This window comes from Pelmatolapia mariae, linkage group LG6 (genome assembly GCF_036321145.2).
Source record: "Pelmatolapia mariae isolate MD_Pm_ZW linkage group LG6, Pm_UMD_F_2, whole genome shotgun sequence".
Taxonomy (NCBI): domain Eukaryota; kingdom Metazoa; phylum Chordata; class Actinopteri; order Cichliformes; family Cichlidae; genus Pelmatolapia; species Pelmatolapia mariae.
Genome location: NC_086232.1, coordinates 36,921,953 through 36,939,331, shown reverse-complemented (window position 1 = coordinate 36,939,331; position 17,379 = coordinate 36,921,953). Strand labels below are relative to the sequence as shown.

Here is a 17,379-nt window from a genome sequence, read left to right as displayed (position 1 = left end):
TTGCATTAAACCAAATTTAGGCATAGTTGTCTTATATTCAGATTGTAAGTTAGTCAAAATATCAGAGTCTTGGGAACTCAAGTGTGCCATACTCAATAGTGTGCGGCTTGTGTGATAAGACACTGAATTCAGTATGTTTTTGTTTAAGAGCCCAAGGATGTCTGGTGTTGGGTACACAGAGTCCCCGAAGCACCTAGAACTGAAAGCATAACTAAAGGACTGAAAGGAAAAGCTAAAAGAGCAATTTTTCATTCTTTGAGCTACAGTCCAGATCTGAAGACCATGTGTGGGCAGTTTGCCATTTGTCTCTGCTGGATTTTGCTATCTTTCCTCCTGGATGCATCTCTGGCCTTTATTTCCAACATTTCAACTCAAAATCAGCATCCAAATGTGACTGTTGTTCAAGACCAGGATGGCACTGGCTGGGATTCACCATTTCTTCAGCTGGGAGCCAGTCTCCCATCCTTCTCACAGCCAATCCGTCCATACACCCTCATCACAAATGCTGACGACTACCACTACATGCCCAATGTCAGACATCGCCGGCCTTCTCGCCTCCTGCGTCTTCTGGGATCCTCATTTGACCCGTTTTGGATGTCCGTAGATCACCCTTCTGAGTCCCCCAAAGGAAGTCAGCCCACCCTTACCGCCTTCAAAGAGAAATTTAACCTGCGTGTGTCTCCAGAACTGAGAAAGGCTTCAGCAAAACATCAGCAGAAACTAGAGAAGGAGGCTGCAGAACTGGACCTCAGTTCTCTGCCATCAGATGCTGCCAATTCAGTCAGAGGATGGCTGGTGCGCTCAGCAACATGCAAATTACAGCACCAGTGGGTTGATCTGGGCCCAACCTTCTGGCCACGGTGGCTGCGGCAGACTGACTGCGAAGGGCCAGATGGAGGGCAAAGTTGCTCCTTTCCCAGTGGGATGAACTGCGTGCGAGCTCAAACAACACACATAAAGATTCTGGCTTGGCACTGCATTGAAATCAGAGATGGAGATGATCGCTCCAGAAAATTGAGAGGTGAAAAGTCTGATGGCAGTGCTCAGATGGGGACAGGTGAAGCAAGGAAAAGATGTTTATGGAGACAAGTGCCTTATCCTGTGGTGACTGCATGCATGTGTTCATGTAAATGAATGTTTTTATCACTGCAGACCGGCTTTTTTCTGTGCACACTGTGTTTTTTATTATTTTGTTGATTTTCAGTGTTATAGTTGAAATGATCGAACATGGCTACTTTTAATTACTAAAACGATGCCGCTACCTGCTCTTTCATTTTCTTTCAATATTTTTAAATTCGTGGATTGTGCATGTTTCTTCCAATTTTTCTTTTTCACTCTATTTTTGCAGTTTCATATTCAAACAGTATCAAACATTTTTTTTGTTTACAGAGAACATTAAAAATGAAAGTGTTTTTGGTAACTCACTGTTGTGTTTGATTGATTGTTCATACTTGACAGTATTAATTGAAGATACATACTAATCATTCTAAATAATAAAAATCTACATAAACCTGTTTCTAGCTGACTTCCTTGCAAACTATTTTAACGTACACATGCGCATGAATATAATATGAATAAAATATAAGTGTCAGCACCTATGTGATTCCTTGTCTTCTTCTGCCTAAAATTAATAGTGTCTACAGTATTAAAACTACCAAATGTCGTACAACCCTGCAGCAGTGTGAAACCTTGCGTGGGTCAAAACTCCGAGGAGCAGTGAATGCATCAACTGTGGATACGTCTTTGCGTAACTCCTGAGCTGTACGTCGCTGACTGTACACATACAAGATGGCAGCTTTGGTGGAAGACGAATTTGAAGATGCGCCCGACGTGGAGCCGTTAGAACCAACTCTGAAGAATATCATCGAGCAGAAATCCTTGAAATGGATATTTGTGGGTGGGAAGGGTGGCGTGGGTAAAACGACATGTAGGTAAGTTGATTAAAAATGCTAAATTGCCTCCGGATACTGACTTGGCTTGAGCGGCTGGCTAGCATTAGCCGTTACCATAAGTTGACGTGGATCATTGTCCGAAAATGAATTGCATGGGTAATTTTTCCCACGACGAGATTAGACTGGTGTTAAATTTTTACCTAAAGACGCGTTAGCATCAAAGAAAAGTGACTGTTATGTTTTAGATTTGAGTAAGGAGTCCTTTCGCCGGGCAGTTAGGTAGCTGTGAAGCGCAGTCAGCAGCTAACGTTAGCAGCTGACACATGGATTCACGACTTTCTCAACACCTTCAGTAATCACCGTATAAGCCATCATCAGTAACCTGCTGCTAATATTATCTGTTCTTTTACTTCACCCAGAGTTAAAGGAGACTCCAGAGTTAGGCTGTCAAGCCCGTATTATCATATCTTTATTCATAACAAGAAGAAAAAATATGAATAAATGCGATTCCAAATAAACGTGTATCTATTCTGTCTTTAGCGGACTTATTTCAAACAAGATAACCAACAAAAATCTAATTAATGTGTCAAACAAATATGTACATCACACCAGAGCAGCCACGATAACATTGCGCATAGATTAACCACTGTCGCATATGCTATCACTTAAGTTACCGTATCTACCGTGTTTCATTTGGAATATAATTGCATGCGAAAGTTGTGTTCATAAAAGTGGGGTAAGGTAATGTTCACAAAGTGGAAATGGATTAGATTTTTACTTTGTGCTTTACACGGCATGCATGCACATAAAGGATTAAGAATTCAAAACATTGCGGATCTCATTGTTGGTCAGTTGCACAGCATTTCTTACATGCTTACATTGGGCACAAAATACTCTTAACAGGCTCTTTAAACACAAACCTGTCCCCTTTCCATGTCCTTCTGACAGCTGTAGTTTGGCTGTCCAGCTGGCTGCTGTTCGGGAGAGTGTACTCATCATTTCCACAGATCCTGCCCATAACATCTCTGATGCTTTTGACCAGAAGTTCTCAAAGGTACCCACTAAGGTTAAGGGCTATGACAACCTCTTTGCAATGGTGAGTATATGTGTACACTTAGCAGCTATTAAATGTTACAAGTGAGAGGTGTTGCTTGATGAGATTAAAAATTGAACTCAAATGTTTGCAAATATATTTTGTCTGACATGCACATTATTATTAACACTGATGAAGTCTATGAAACAACAATGAGCAAGCATTCACAGTACAAGGATTTTCTTATCCACGTTTTCATCTTTGCATCATATTAAAGAGTAACGTTTAGACAGAGTTTAAAAAGCACAGAGGGTTTGTTCATTCTGTTTTTGGAAAATAAAATTTAGTCCATGAGATAACCATCTTTTCAGAGTCATGAGGCTAGCCAGTTCCACATGTGAGTCTCACAAGCACCATTGTGTAACAAACTCAATCACTGGAGGGCATAAAAACATTTGCAATCTATTTGAAGTGTGCTGATCTTAGGATTTGGGCATGTGTATACAGGAGATTGACCCGAGCCTGGGTGTGGCAGAGCTGCCTGATGAGTTCTTCGAGGAGGACAACATGCTCAGCATGGGCAAGAAGATGATGCAGGAAGCCATGAGCGCCTTCCCCGGCATCGATGAGGCTATGAGCTATGCAGAGGTCATGAGGTAGTTTTGTGTTTGAGTTTTCCTGCAGCATGTCTGAAGTTTTAAGGGCAGTTAGTGAGTGTTATACTTACCACTGTTGTTTGCCTGTATCTCAGATTAGTGAAGGGAATGAACTTCTCAGTGGTGGTCTTTGACACTGCCCCTACTGGCCACACACTGCGACTGCTTAACTTTCCCACCATTGTGGAGCGAGGTCTAGGCCGCCTCATGCAGATCAAGAACCAAATTAGCCCTTTCATATCTCAGGTGGGTGCTGAGACGAGCAGATCAGTTCAAACCATTTTCAGGATTCTGCACATAAAATATGATCTCTGATTAAATATATGCACTTTGTTGGCCTTTCTCTTTCTCCAGTGTTTTCTCTTTCTCTCTTCTCGTTTTCACTTACACTGTCCATCTCTTTTGCTGTTTCTAGATGTGTAATATGCTTGGTCTGGGTGATATGAACGCAGACCAGCTGGCCTCAAAGCTTGAAGAAACCCTGCCAGTCATTCGCTCAGTTAGTGAGCAGTTCAAAGACCCTGTAAGTCACATTTGTATATTCTTAGACAACTTTGGGATTTATATAGTACTAGCTTACTATTGATTTGATGATTGAGGGGAGAATTAACTGCCTTTTAACAGGAAGACCCCTGTCTGGTGGAGATCAGGTTAAGGGAGGGTGTTCCTCTCTGATTTTATTATGTATATAAAAATATGTGTTTTCTAGTACTCTCACATTTGGGGTCATCTGAAAGCTTTTCTGAGAGCTTTTAGAACAACTCGATAAAAGAAAATTACAGTCGTCTAGCCTAAAAATAATAATGATCCCTGGACATTTTTTTTCTTTCAGCCACTTTCTAATTTTGGTAGTATGGTACAGATGAAACAGATGCAACATCATTGTCAATTAAAGATGTAATTGCTTTAATGGTTGTAGTCTCCACCCACCCATGATGAATAAGCCTGTCCACACTACACTTCAGTCATATACTGTTCTAATGAGGTGCTGTGGTAGCTACATGCACACCCTCTGTAACAAGTCTTATCTGATGACAGAAGAAATTGTAGCTGGTTCGAGTGTCAATAGTGTGTGTGGATACAAAAGAGTTTTTGGAGTGACTCACTGCACAGCAGACTGTTGCAGATGCATGTTTCCCTCTTATCAAGCCATCTTTATACTATTTTGTCATTAGGACAAAGGAAGTTTCAACAACAGTTTCACCTTTTTATTATTATTTTTTTAAAGTTGTAACTCCACCCCTGTTGAACCCTAGTAGCTAGTCTGTTTTACTTGACTGCTTTAGGTTTTGTTATTCCTTTTGATTTTGTTCTTTGATGGGAACTAATCAGCCTGTGTAGACAAAATATTTAATGTAAATAACAAATTCAGTATTTGGAGCAAATTTGAGCTTATCTTGTCATATTAATAGTTTTTATGTATGTGTGTTGTAACGCGCCTTCCTCTCACCCTTCAGGAGCAGACCACCTTCATCTGTGTGTGTATTGCTGAATTTCTGTCACTTTATGAGACAGAGCGGCTGATTCAGGAACTGGCCAAGTGCCGCATCGACACACACAACATCATTGTCAACCAGCTCGTTTTCCCTGATGCAGACAGGCCGTGTAAAATGTGTGAAGCCCGCCATAAAATTCAGTCGAAATATTTAGACCAGGTATGAATCAGGAGAAATGGGAAAGTTTGTTTACAATATTTACAGTTCAAAGTCACACAACTTTATTGGTGGTTTGTCTTCTGTCCACAGATGGAAGATCTTTACGAGGATTTCCACATAGTCAAGTTACCTCTACTGCCCCATGAAGTTCGAGGTGCAGACAAGGTCAACACGTTCTCTAAGCAACTTCTGGAACCCTACAAACCCCCAAACAAGTGATGTCCTGCCCCCTCGCAGGGCCACCTCCTCTCCCCCCATTCTACAGACACAGCTCTGCAGTCTGAGTTATCCTCCTCTGAGCTCCATCCCCAGCAAGCCTCAAATCCTGCAGCAACAGCCTCAAGATGATCCATTCAGTCCTCAACCCGGTATCTTCAGCACAGCACGGTTATAGCGAGACACCTGCCCGCATTGAAGGGTGCTCCACCCCCCACAACATCACAAGTAAACCCGTAGAGATGCTGCATTATTTTGGGAGATAAGACAGTACATATGCGTGCCGCCTTACTCTCACTTCACCTTCTCTTGTCTTCATATCCACTGTGGCAGTTCCTACTTTAAGCATTTAACTTTTTCTCGACAGAAGAATTGAAAAATCCTCCCCTCCTCCCCCACACCCCGTGCAGTGTCCGGCCTCAGTTGTGAAAACAAAGTGTTTCCAGTGACAGTGCTGTGTGTTTGAGGAGAAAACAGCTTTCAGATGGTTGATGTTTATGACTTGTTTATTCTGTGTGATTCATGGTGACTGTGTCTCTTCTTCCATTTGATTTGCAACTAAAAATTCAAACAAACTCGTGTATCACACTTTTTCCATCCAGATTTCTATATTCAGGTTGTGGTGGTGGCAGGGAAATAAAAAAGAAAACACTGAAGAAAAAAAACCAGGAAGACAGCCTGTGTGGTCTTTAGTTACAGCCTTGTTATTGCAACCAAAACAAACTGAAACAAAACAAACTTGAGAGTGTCTTTTACCATTTATCAGATCATTAGATGACAATAATGAGAACATCAGTCAGATTGATTGTTTTCTATCCATAAAGGACACTGTAGTTGCTTTGGTTGGTATGTGGAGGAAGGTTGCAGTTTTATTTGATGTGACTGGTGATGTTTGAGCTGGAAGCTAAAGCTGTTGGGCACTGCTGATCTCCCTGTTCATGTTCCTATACAGCGCTCATAAACTCATCCAGTGTGTTTCTGTCAAACCTGTGTCCATCCTTTTGACTGAGAACTATATGGGAACACTATTGAAACATATTAGTAGCCTTATTCAGTGCTTTGTTAATTAAAATACATATTGAATGTTGCTTGATCAAATGTTAAACAAATGAATGGTGAGGTGAAGGAAATTTAAAGCATCCTTTCCCTTTTGATTGAATATCAGATTCCTGGCTGCCTTGATTGGTGCTTCCCAAGTGAAACATAAATAAATGACAGGATAGTGCACTCTCAGTTAAAAGCTCCATTTCCCCTCTCTGTCACGGACAGTTTTTGAGTTGGTAAGAATCTGTTTTCTATAGATTTTCCTTAAATTATAATGTCAGTGTTGATTAAAACAAACTTGCCTCAGCTGAAAGTCTTTCATGGTCATTTCTTTTTCATCTGCGTGCCAGTTGAATTAATCGTTTAATTGGAGGGGACTGAAGCAAATTCTTGTGTGCGCACAGACCACCAAACTGACCAGTGTGCAGATCGGCTCCGACAGAGCATGAAGCCCCATTTAACCTTCCAACAAAGCAGTTCAGGAGCAACATAAAAGCCTCCCACTGAAAAGAACGCAAAAGTGGGAGGAAAAATGACATCCACAAAATGACTATTGTATCAATGAACGCCAAAAAGTGTCTCAGTTTAAAGTGCGGTCGATAAGTCATGTTGGGTACTTTGGAGACGTGATTTAAAAAAAAAAGTCTCAGAAACTATATCCTGGTGGAGAACTCCACAGATATCTTCTTATTACAGTAAAACTAAGTTTAAGAAAAGTGGAGGAAGCTTTGACATAAAATGCTCCTTTAAGATGGTATGAGTATCTTAAGATGTTTGTTATTTAAGCTGCAGCACGCAGTAATTACTGATCTGTAACTGGAAAATTGGGTGATTTTTTTTTCGTATCACTTAACACGAAACTTTGCCATGGTTCACTTGCTATTGTTGCATAATTTTCTACTGTACTGCACGGTCCTGCGCGCTCCTGGTGCCCCGGCGCTGCGGCCTGTCGCTTGTGTTCCATCACCTAGCCCCGCTCTCCCGGTCGGGGGTCGCGTTAACGAGCTCCTCCTTCTCGTTTTGGGGATTTACCCCAGGGCGCACTGACCACTGGACGCACTGAGGAGGCACGTAGGATTACTGCCACGCAGCCGAATGAGCTTCAACTTAACGGAGCCACTGGATCGCAGGCTTCCGAGCTCATTGAAAAAATAGCACGGAACAAGGCAAATGGAAGACGGTACTACTAAATGAAAATATGAATTTACTTATCCAGAGGTGCCAATTACGCACAGGGGATGCGCTGAACATTTCAGCAAGCTAAATCACAACAAAAGGTAAGTAGATGTTTTTTTTTTAATTACTACAATCAATAAGTAGAAATAAAAACTGTTTATGACAAAGTTTTTGTGAGATCATGTTCTCATTGTCTCTGGCTCACCTGAGTTTAGCTGTTTCTTCCAAACAGCTGTTTTTTTTTGTTTTTTTTTATTCTGGAGACTTGTAGATCTTCTGTCACTGATGACGGTCACATACACGGCTAGAGTTGCAAACGCCCGATTCTGTGGCTTCTCCAAGCTGCTCTGGGCCTGGAAAGGGAGCATCTACAAGGTGTTATATAAAGAATTCTTGGCTTTCTTTGCCATGTATACCGCCATCAGTATTACTTACAGGTGAGAAAGGAGGACTGTTTATCAGTGCTTTGATCCAGTCATCATACTAAACTCTGGAAAACTTTTACTCTTTTGTTTTTAGATTTTTCCTGTATGATGACCAGAAAAGGTATTTCGAAAAGCTGGCAATTTACTGCAATCACTATGCCAGTCTCATCCCCATGTCTTTTGTACTGGGTAAGCGTTAATGATCACCTTTTTGCTGTCTCCCAGGTCTGGATCTTTTTCACTTTTATTATTTACTCCTGATGTTTGCATGCAGAAAATAGAAATAGTTTGCTAAATAGCACAAGGCTCATGTTTATAGATTTTTTGTTAGGGATCCTCAGCTCTAGACATCGAGACCCTTGTTTCATGGGTTTGTAGCTTCTAGAGTTCCATATCTGCTGTTTGTAATTGAAGGTTTGATTATGCAATTATTAGAATAATGCTTTAAAAAGAGATCTACACATTTTTAACAGTGATAATAGCAGATTTTTGATTTTAAACATATTGCGTAACATTTATATAGATTTGAATAAATAGTTTCCTCAAAGAAAATATTGATGTGTGGGTCTTAAAAACCCTTTAGTGCATTTACTGCATGAGGGATTTTCAGTTTACCGACTCAGCTTTTGTTGAAGTTCATCTGTCCTTGCACTGTTTGCATGTTTTGTTGGTTTTACTTTGTGGATGTAAATCACCTAATTATTTTTATGCATCCTGTGAGTCATTAGTTAAGGTTACTGGTTCTCTATTGGCATCCATCGGGCTTAACAAGACATTATGTACAGTGCTGTGAAAAAGTATTTGCCTCTAATATTTAGTTTTCTGGATATTTGTCAGATCATCAAACAATTTTATCATTAGACAAAGATAACCTGAGTAAATGGAATTGCTGCTGTGTTTCCGATCATTGTCCTGGTGCATAATCTGAGTGTGTTTGATCTTCAGGACATGAACTGATGGTTGAGCATTCTCCTTCAGGATTTTCTAGTAGATATCAGAATTCATGGTACCGTCAGTTATGGCAACTATGACTACTATGTTTGACTGTTAATAAATGCTGTGTTAGTTTTACATCATTAAGCCTTCCAAAAAGTTCAACTTTTGTCTCATCAGTCAACAGAATATTTTCCAAAAGTCCTGTTTTTTTTTTCTTTTTTGGCAAATGTGAAAAAAGCGTTTGTGTTGTTTTTGGTCAGCAGAGAATTTCTCTTTGAAACTCTTCCATTGAGGCCATTTTTGCCAGTCTTTTTTTTAATTCACTGGCTGCCCATTTCTTTTAGGATTCATTTTAAAATTATTTTATTTGCATTTAAAGCCTCCATGGCCTAGTCCCATCTTATCTCTCTGAGTTGCTACAGCCTTATACACTCACCCGCTCGCTTAGGTCAGCTGATCAGCTGTGCCTGAATGTACCCACGACTGAGCGTAAGCTTAGAGGAGATCGTGCTCTTGCCGTAGCAGCTCCAAAACTGTGGAACAATCTGCCTTTAGAGACTAAACAGGCTACTTCTCTGCCTGTTTTTAAAACACTTCTGAAAACCCACCTCTTCACCCTGGCCTTTGACTCCTTGTGAGATGTTGGTTTTTCTTTTATTTTTATTTGAGTTGTTTTTTAGTTGATTGTATGTTATTTTATGTTGTTTTGTTTTTTTAAATATAGGGCTGTTTTAAATTTTATGTATTATGTTTTTTTTTTTTTTGTTTTTTTTTGCTGTTTCATTTTATCAATTATTCTTAACTTATTTACTGTACAGCACTTTGGTCTTGTGCTGGCTATTTTAAAGTGCTTTATAAATAAAGTTGGATTGGATTATTGTTGAATCATGAACATCACCTTAACTGAGGCAGGTGAGGTGTGCCGTTCTTTACATGTCATTTTGAGTTCTTTGGTGATCCTGGATGAGTCGTCAGTGCACTCTAGGAATAATTTTGGTAGGATGGCCACTCCTGGGAAGGTTCACCACTGTTCCAAATGTTCTCCATTTGTGAATAATGACTCTCACTCTGGTTCACTGGAGTCCCAAAACCTGTGTAATCCTTTTCAGATTAATAGACATCAGTGACTTTGTTTCTCAGCTTTAGATTTTTAGACCACGACCTGATGTATTTCTTTTAAGATCTTTTATCCTACTTCACTTTGTCGGGTAGATTATATTATGTGATATCTTGATTTAGCAGGTCTAGCAGTAATCAGACCTGGGTGTGGGTAGTGAAAGTGAACTCAGTGTTTCAAAAACGTGGTTAATCGCAGTTAATTCATGATTTAACATGAGTTGGGTTACTTTTTCACATAGGGCTGGATAGGTTTGGATTAGCCACTCAGGAAGGGGGCAAATACTTTTTCACAGCACTGTAACAGTAAACTCAAACCACTTGACATCCCTTAGGCCCACTTTATGGACCTCACAAGATAGCATATGATCTCATGTTTTTTAAAAGTTCCAGTTTGTAACTTAGATCTTCAGTAGTAATCATCTGTCCACTGCTGTTTGCAGGTTTCTATGTGACCCTGGTGGTGAACAGGTGGTGGAACCAGTACACCAGCATCCCACTTCCTGACAGACTCATGTGCGTCCTGTCAGGCGGCCTCCAGGGGAGCGATGAGCGAGGCCGTCTGCTGAGACGCACCATGATGCGCTACGCCAGTCTGTCAGCCCTGCTCATCCTCCGCTCTGTCAGCACTGCTGTCTTCAAACGTTTCCCCACCATGGACCACGTGGTAGAGGCTGGTAAGGAGGATGGTGAAGGAAGGAAGATGGTGATGGGAGAGGTGTGGGTTTATTCTTAGCTGTTAATGTAAAATAGCCATTCACTCGCTGATGCTGATGATGAGTATAAGTGATCAGATGTTTCCCAGGCTGTAGTCAAGAAGTGACCCAAAGTGTTTTAGCCCAGTCACACACAAATGACTCTCCTGCTCTGATTTGCAATGTGAAGTTATTTGACAGAGTCACAAAGAATTCTCAGAGATTTGAACAGCGACAGAAGACTATGTTTGTTTTCTGACACAGTTCTTTGTGACTTTGTCTATGACCCGTCATCCCAGTTTCTTGCTGTTATTTAAACTGAAGTCTTACACAATAAACAAGTCCGGTTTTGGTCCACGCAGGATTCATGACAAGAGATGAACGAAAGAAGTTTGAGGGTCTCCACTCTCCATATAACAAGTACTGGATCCCCTGTGTTTGGTTCACCAACTTGGCTGCTGTGGCTCGCTGTGAGGGCAGAATCAAAGACAATCACACTCTCAAACTACTGCTGGAGGTACAGCAGAATTAAAGTTGTGTTTTGGTGGATATACAGGTTTAGATATGCATTCACACAGACAGCTAGTTTCTTTATTTGTGTGTGAGCAGGAACTGAATGCATTCAGAGGGAAGTGTAGCATGCTGTTTCATTATGACATGATCAGTGTTCCTCTGGTCTACACTCAGGTAAGTGCTGACTATTATTGCACTGCTATTCACTCTTACACACATCTTTAATTAAACTATGATTTTCTTTCACGCAAACATTTTTTTTTTACATTAGGCTTTTGTATATTATCTGTTTCAATTTTATTCACTGATGTCAAAGAAATGACTGCGATTGCTTCCAGCTGAAGTGACAAAAACTTACAGGTGAAAGACTGCATCTCTCAAATTTTAATTGTTCAAACATAAATAATAAATTAGTCCCTAGTGACAAGTCATGTGCATTCATTTGAAATAAAAAGTTTTCACAGCACTCTATGCAGTCTCGTAAAAAACTAAGTACATCCTGTGATTTAGTAGCTTGTAGATCGACCTTTTAGCAGCTGTAACTCAAAGTAATTATTTTCTGTATGACGTTATCAGTCTTTCAATGTTCATTGCTTCAGTTGTTTTAGATAGATGACTTCACATTTGACTCTATAACATTTGGTGCACAGGGGAGTTTATGGTCAACTCAATGATTAGAAGGTGCCCATGTCCTGTGGCTGGAAAATAAGCCCAAAACACCAATGTGCTTCACAGCTGGTATGAGGCGCTTATGCTAATATGCTGTGCTTGGTTTTCATTAAATGTGGTACTGTGTGTAATGTCCACCGGACATTGTTCTGGGAGTCTTATGGTTTCTTTCAGGTGTAACTTAAGTCATGTTGCCATGTTCGTTAGAGAGGAGAGGCTTTCTCAAGGGGAAACTTCCAAACAAACCATACTTGTTCAGTCTTTTTCTAATTGTACTACCATGAACTTGAACATTTGACTGCTAACTGAGGTCTGTAGAGTCTGAGATGTTGTTCAGAGTCTAATTCTTGCAATTTGTCTGAGCATGACACACTCTAACCATGGGAGGAATTTGCTGGGATGTCCAATCCTGGAATGATTGCGGCATTGTGTTAACACTTACTTGAATGCTTCAGACTGGCAAACTGCTAAAACCTCTTCTTGTACAGAGGTGGTCACACTTGTTGATGATCATTTCATTAAGTTCATTTGATTAGCAACACCTAGCTGAGGTTTGGAGTCTTCCTACACCCCCGTTCTCTGCGGCCTGCTGGAGCAGGGGGGCTAGGAGGAGGAGTTGGCCGTCCGACTGGGGTCTGGTGTATGGGGCCTCCCTGCTGCTGCGGAGTCGGGGCGGTCTGCTTCTCCCCACCGCAGGGAAAAGGGTTACACCACCTGAGTCTGGGTGCAGTTTCCCCCTCCAGGGGCAAGGGTACCTAGACTCGGGGCTTAGAGTACGCTTGGGGAGTGTGATTGTGTGTACAGCGTCTCTCTATGTCTGTCTCCACGTTGGGTGAGTGTTGAGCAATTGTATATGAGAGCATGAGGGTGGGAATAGATGTTTGTATCTGTGTGTGCCTGTTTGTCTGTGTCTATATGTCAGGTTGGGTATCAGACGCCACCTCTCTGAGGACATCTCAGGCCCTCCAAGGTTTGGAGGCCCATCTCCCCCCACCACTTCCCCTGCCGGTGGCGGACGCCCTCAGACATCGGTGCGTTGGTGGTTCTCTGTCTCCGGGGGTGGGCGCCCAGGTACCCACCGGCTCACTCCTTGGCGGCTGCTTATTGGGGCCTGGAGCCTGGGGCTCGCTCGGGCCACCTTGGGGATGGGGTGCCCTCGGCCTCACGGCCCGGGGCTCGGCCACTCAGGCACAGCTGGCTGCCGGCGGAGCTCACGGGCACGTCACTGCAACCCCCCCTGGCTTCTGCTCCGCGGCTGCTGAGTGACCCCTCATCTGGGACTCTCCTCAGCTCTTTCTGGGATAGTGGCGCGGCTGCCCCTCTGTTGGTCTTCCTTGGTCTCTTGTGTTCTGGGGGCCTCTGGATGTCTGGAGTCTTGATCTCCTCCATACCTGCTTCATGCCCTGGAGGATGGGACTGTGGCCCCCCACACCCTCTAGCAGATCATTACATGAAGGAACCTTTTAAAAACAAGCGCGTTCATGCTCACAGGTGTACACACGGGTGATCACACACACAAATTACACCCTTTTTGGCTCCTACCTCAAAGCACACTGTGCGCTGTCGATCTCACGTGCTGCACAATAATGTTTAATATTTAGTATTTACTGTCATATTCTCATATATCATTGTGATCTTGTTTATTACTCTCGTTTTCTTCTGCTTGCTTTCTTTTTTCTTTCTCAACAGGTGATCCAGGTGATCGATATATGTATTTTTTGTCTGCTTATTCTGTTGGTTTTTGTTTTTTGCCCTTTTTCCCCGTCCCTCTTCTCAGGTTTTTTTCTTTCCCTCTTTCTTTCTCCACATTCTCTCCTCCAGTCAAGTCTGTCCCGTATTCAGCAAGTGAAAATAAAATAAACAATAAAAAGTTGAATCAAATGGACCATTACGGCAAGGCTGGGATGGTCCATTTGGTAAAGTAAATCCGTTGGGCATCTTTCTTCGCCTTTAGACAATAATTCTGATGGCAAAAGAACCAAACGGGACAGGTTAAAAAAAAAAAAAAAAAAAAAAAAAGTTCATTTGATTAGCAACACCTAGCTGCTACTTATCCTCTTATTTCCAGTGGAAACAGTAAGGACGTACTTAGCTTTTACAGTGATTTTTATAAAAGGTAATAATTTTAACTAATAAAACAAATCTATAACTACAGCTGCATTCTAGGGCTTCATGATATATAGGATCAAAAACCCAACAGTCAAAAATAAGTAACCAAAAAGACTTCTTTGCTTTGTTAGTGTTTATAAGTATATCATTTAAGTAATGATTATACCACAGTGTATTTGTTTGCAGCTATTAAAGAAGTTTTTGATTAGTCAGATTGCATTTGTGGATGTTCACATAAACAGTATTTAATAAACACTTAAATCTGTTGTAAATGTAAAATAAAATAAATGTATTTAGTGCTTCTTTTTGATCATTTTAGTATTGTAATGATAAAAAAGAAGTTAAAGAAAAGCTGTAGAGTAAATCATGAAACCACCTAAATCCATCTGTCCCTCAGGTGGTGACTTTGGCCGTGTACAGTTTTTTCCTGGTGTGTCTAATTGGTCGCCAGTTCCTGGACCCCAGTCAAGGTTATCCAGGTCATGACCTTGACCTCTACGTGCCCATCTTCACTCTACTGCAGTTCTTCTTCTATGCAGGCTGGCTCAAGGTCAGATTTAGGCTTACAGCACATTTATTCCCTGTTTGATTCTAAAAAAAAAAGTAACACATGGAGAGTTATTATGTTTTCTTTTTGTTTTTTTTTATATTTTATGTTTTGTTCTGAAGGTTGCTGAGCAGCTGATCAACCCTTTTGGAGAAGATGATGATGACTTTGAGACCAACTGGCTGATAGACAGAAACTTCCAGGTTTCTTAATGCTGTCTCTTTTTCTGATCTTGTAGCAATCAACTTCTCAGGGAGGAACTTTGTGGCCTCATTATCAAATGCAGTTTCTTCATTGTTTTGTTTTTTAAATTTCTCCTCCATATCTCTGGACTGCTATAATGACACTGTGGCAGTTATTATAATCTGTTTTAAATGTTTGCAGAGAGCGGCCATCAGGTAAAATTGATGTTTCTGTTGTGCTTGCTTGATTTAAATTGGACTTATTCTCTTATTGTGGATACCTCTTATGTGTGCATCTCTTTGCATTTCATTCTGTAGGTTTCCATGATGGCTGTGGATGAGATGTATGGAGATTTGCCAATGATGGAGAGAGACCGTTACTGGAATGACTCCAATCCCCGTCCACCCTACACCGCAGCCACTCTCTTCGTCCTGCGTAAGCCCTCGTTCCAGGGGTCCACTTTTGACATGGCGTAAGTTTTACATTACCTTCTCATTGTAAATGTACTTCCTTTGTGACTTTGACACCTTCAACTGGATTCCCCCCTCATGGTGGGAAAATTTCAGTTGTGAAAATGAAAGTAATGTACCTAAATTAAATCAAGTACTTTGACGTAGTTAGGGCTGAGAAATGGTAAAACCTGTTCCCCAGAGGAAGGCTGAAAACGCAAAACACAACTCTGAACATGGAACATAAATTGCTGTATCACTTGACAGGATTCCTAAAGAGGAGATGCACTTCCAGCCTCTGGAAGATATTGCTGAGAACTTGGAGGAGTCAGGAACTCGCCATCCTAACATGGCGCTCTTCAACCGCCTTCTCAACTCAGCCCCATCACCGACTGGCCTAATGGGAGGGGCCCTTCGACGCACCTCAGCACAGCTCCAGAGACTGCGCCACTCCCCCGGCATTGACCAGTACAACAGCGATGATGAAGACGAGGACAGCTGTAAAATAGGTAAAGCGGGGTCTCTGCCATCAGGGCTCGGGCAGGAGACACAGAGCACTGTGTGTAGTTTTAGGGATGAGAAGAGTGCCAGAACGCCTTTGCTGGAGATTCAGTTTGGGTCTGAGCAGGACAGGCCAGGAGAGCAACCTGCCATCAAGGAGAGGAAAGAGCTGAGTAGAGTGGAGAGTAAGTGCAACGAAGAGCACCAGATTGGGGAAGAAGAAGGGAAAGGAGAGAGCGGAGAGACAACCAGAGCTCCAGTGTCTCTGCTTCCTCCCCCACCTAAGTCCTCCAGAGAGAAGTCTTCTCGACCATCCTCCTCCATTCCCATCACCTCGAGTCACCCCTCTGCTCTCCTCTTTCACCCAGCTGCCCACTCTAGTCTGGAGCTCTGCAGCTCCCAGCCAGCTATCAGTCACAACAAAGCTGTGTCCACCCCCAAACCTCCCTTGGGAGGAAACAAAATGTCCTTCCTCACTGTGCCGTCCTTCAGTGAACCTCAGCGTTTTCGCAGTGTGAGCATGGGGTCAGAGCTCACAGGGTCTTAGGTGGACAGTTGGTAGGTTCACATGAACTTGCGATGGCTTGAAAATATAAGGCTTGATGCAGTGCATGCTTTCAGAAGTGAAGTTAGTCACTGAAGTGGAACTTTCAGTCTTACTAGTTAGTAGCACCTTCGTGGCCACAGTTTTTGGAAATTAGTTTAGTACATAAAACACTCTGATTTTGTCATGCAACTTCTGAAGTTTGGCTTTCAACACTGATCTGTAATTAGTTTCAAAAATCAAAAGGGAGAGAGGGATAGGAAATATGAATAACACTATGTTTTGATATGTTTAAAGGAATACGATGACCTTTGGAAATCCATGTCTTTACTCTCATGTCTGAGATAGAAAACATCTATTTAAATTAGATCATTTTGAATTACTGTAACCGGAAGCAGGTGGGAAATTATTTTTATTACTATCCTTTTTTTTTTTTAAAAGGGAAGAGCTCAGAGTAATCTGCATGTTGCATCTTTATAGCTGATGAGAGATACCAGGTTTTAATTTAGAGTTGTAAAACTTAAAACTTTTAACATTAACCAAAGTTTATTCTGAAAAGAAAGCAAAATGCATGCGTGACACAGTTTTCTATGTTCATCTAATTCATCTTGATTATTTAAAAAAGTAAATTCATACACATTCATGACTTATTGTTTTCATTTTCTACTACTTATTAGAATATAATACTACTACTACTAATAATAATAATGATAATGATAATAATAATAATAATAATAATAATAATAATAATAATAATAATAATAATAATGGCTTAAATTAATTAACACAATAATTCAACACAAAAATACATTTATACATTTGATACACTGTTTCAACAAACCAGTGAATGAGTATTTAAAACACATTTTTTAGTTATAATAAAGCTACAACACTGTTATCTGCAAGTGCCAAATGTACATTCTGTACCAACAGTGACCAGCAGGGGGTGATAGCAGCAAACAAAAAACAGAACAGGCACAGAAATCCTCAAGTCAGTTAGAAGAAAACTCAAAATACTTA

At 41.2% G+C, this 17,379-nt stretch overlaps 3 protein-coding genes across 6 annotated transcripts; all 3 read left to right on the top strand.

Annotated features, from left to right (window-relative positions):
• Positions 1 to 261: 261 nt before the first annotated feature.
• Positions 262 to 1,151, top strand: LOC134628736 (noggin-2-like). The gene has a single exon (XM_063475491.1). The coding sequence runs from the start codon at positions 283 to 285 to the stop codon at positions 1,132 to 1,134; it is 852 nt and encodes a 283-aa protein (XP_063331561.1). The 5' UTR covers positions 262 to 282; the 3' UTR covers positions 1,135 to 1,151.
• Positions 1,152 to 1,767: 616 nt separating this feature from the next.
• Positions 1,768 to 6,801, top strand: get3 (guided entry of tail-anchored proteins factor 3, ATPase). The gene is made up of 7 exons (XM_063476841.1): positions 1,768 to 1,931; positions 2,841 to 2,988; positions 3,433 to 3,581; positions 3,677 to 3,827; positions 3,997 to 4,104; positions 5,039 to 5,236; positions 5,327 to 6,801. Exons 1-7 carry the CDS (start codon positions 1,789 to 1,791, stop codon positions 5,453 to 5,455), a joined length of 1,026 nt encoding a protein of 341 aa, XP_063332911.1. The 5' UTR covers positions 1,768 to 1,788; the 3' UTR covers positions 5,456 to 6,801.
• Positions 6,802 to 7,582: 781 nt separating this feature from the next.
• best2 (bestrophin 2) lies at positions 7,583 to 16,966 on the top strand. 4 transcript variants are annotated; one of them, XM_063475486.1, is made up of 10 exons: positions 7,583 to 7,773; positions 7,936 to 8,109; positions 8,192 to 8,286; positions 10,593 to 10,826; positions 11,207 to 11,361; positions 11,454 to 11,531; positions 14,533 to 14,685; positions 14,805 to 14,885; positions 15,183 to 15,337; positions 15,582 to 16,966. In XM_063475486.1, the coding sequence occupies exons 2-10, from the start codon at positions 7,958 to 7,960 to the stop codon at positions 16,360 to 16,362; spliced, it is 1,884 nt and encodes a 627-aa protein (XP_063331556.1). In that variant the 5' UTR covers positions 7,583 to 7,773; positions 7,936 to 7,957; the 3' UTR covers positions 16,363 to 16,966. The 4 variants fall into 4 exon arrangements, with proteins under 4 accessions (XP_063331556.1, XP_063331557.1, XP_063331559.1 ...); XM_063475487.1 differs by having other exon boundaries at positions 7,905 to 8,109; XM_063475489.1 differs by lacking the exon at positions 11,454 to 11,531.
• The last annotated feature ends 413 nt before the right edge of the window (positions 16,967 to 17,379 follow it).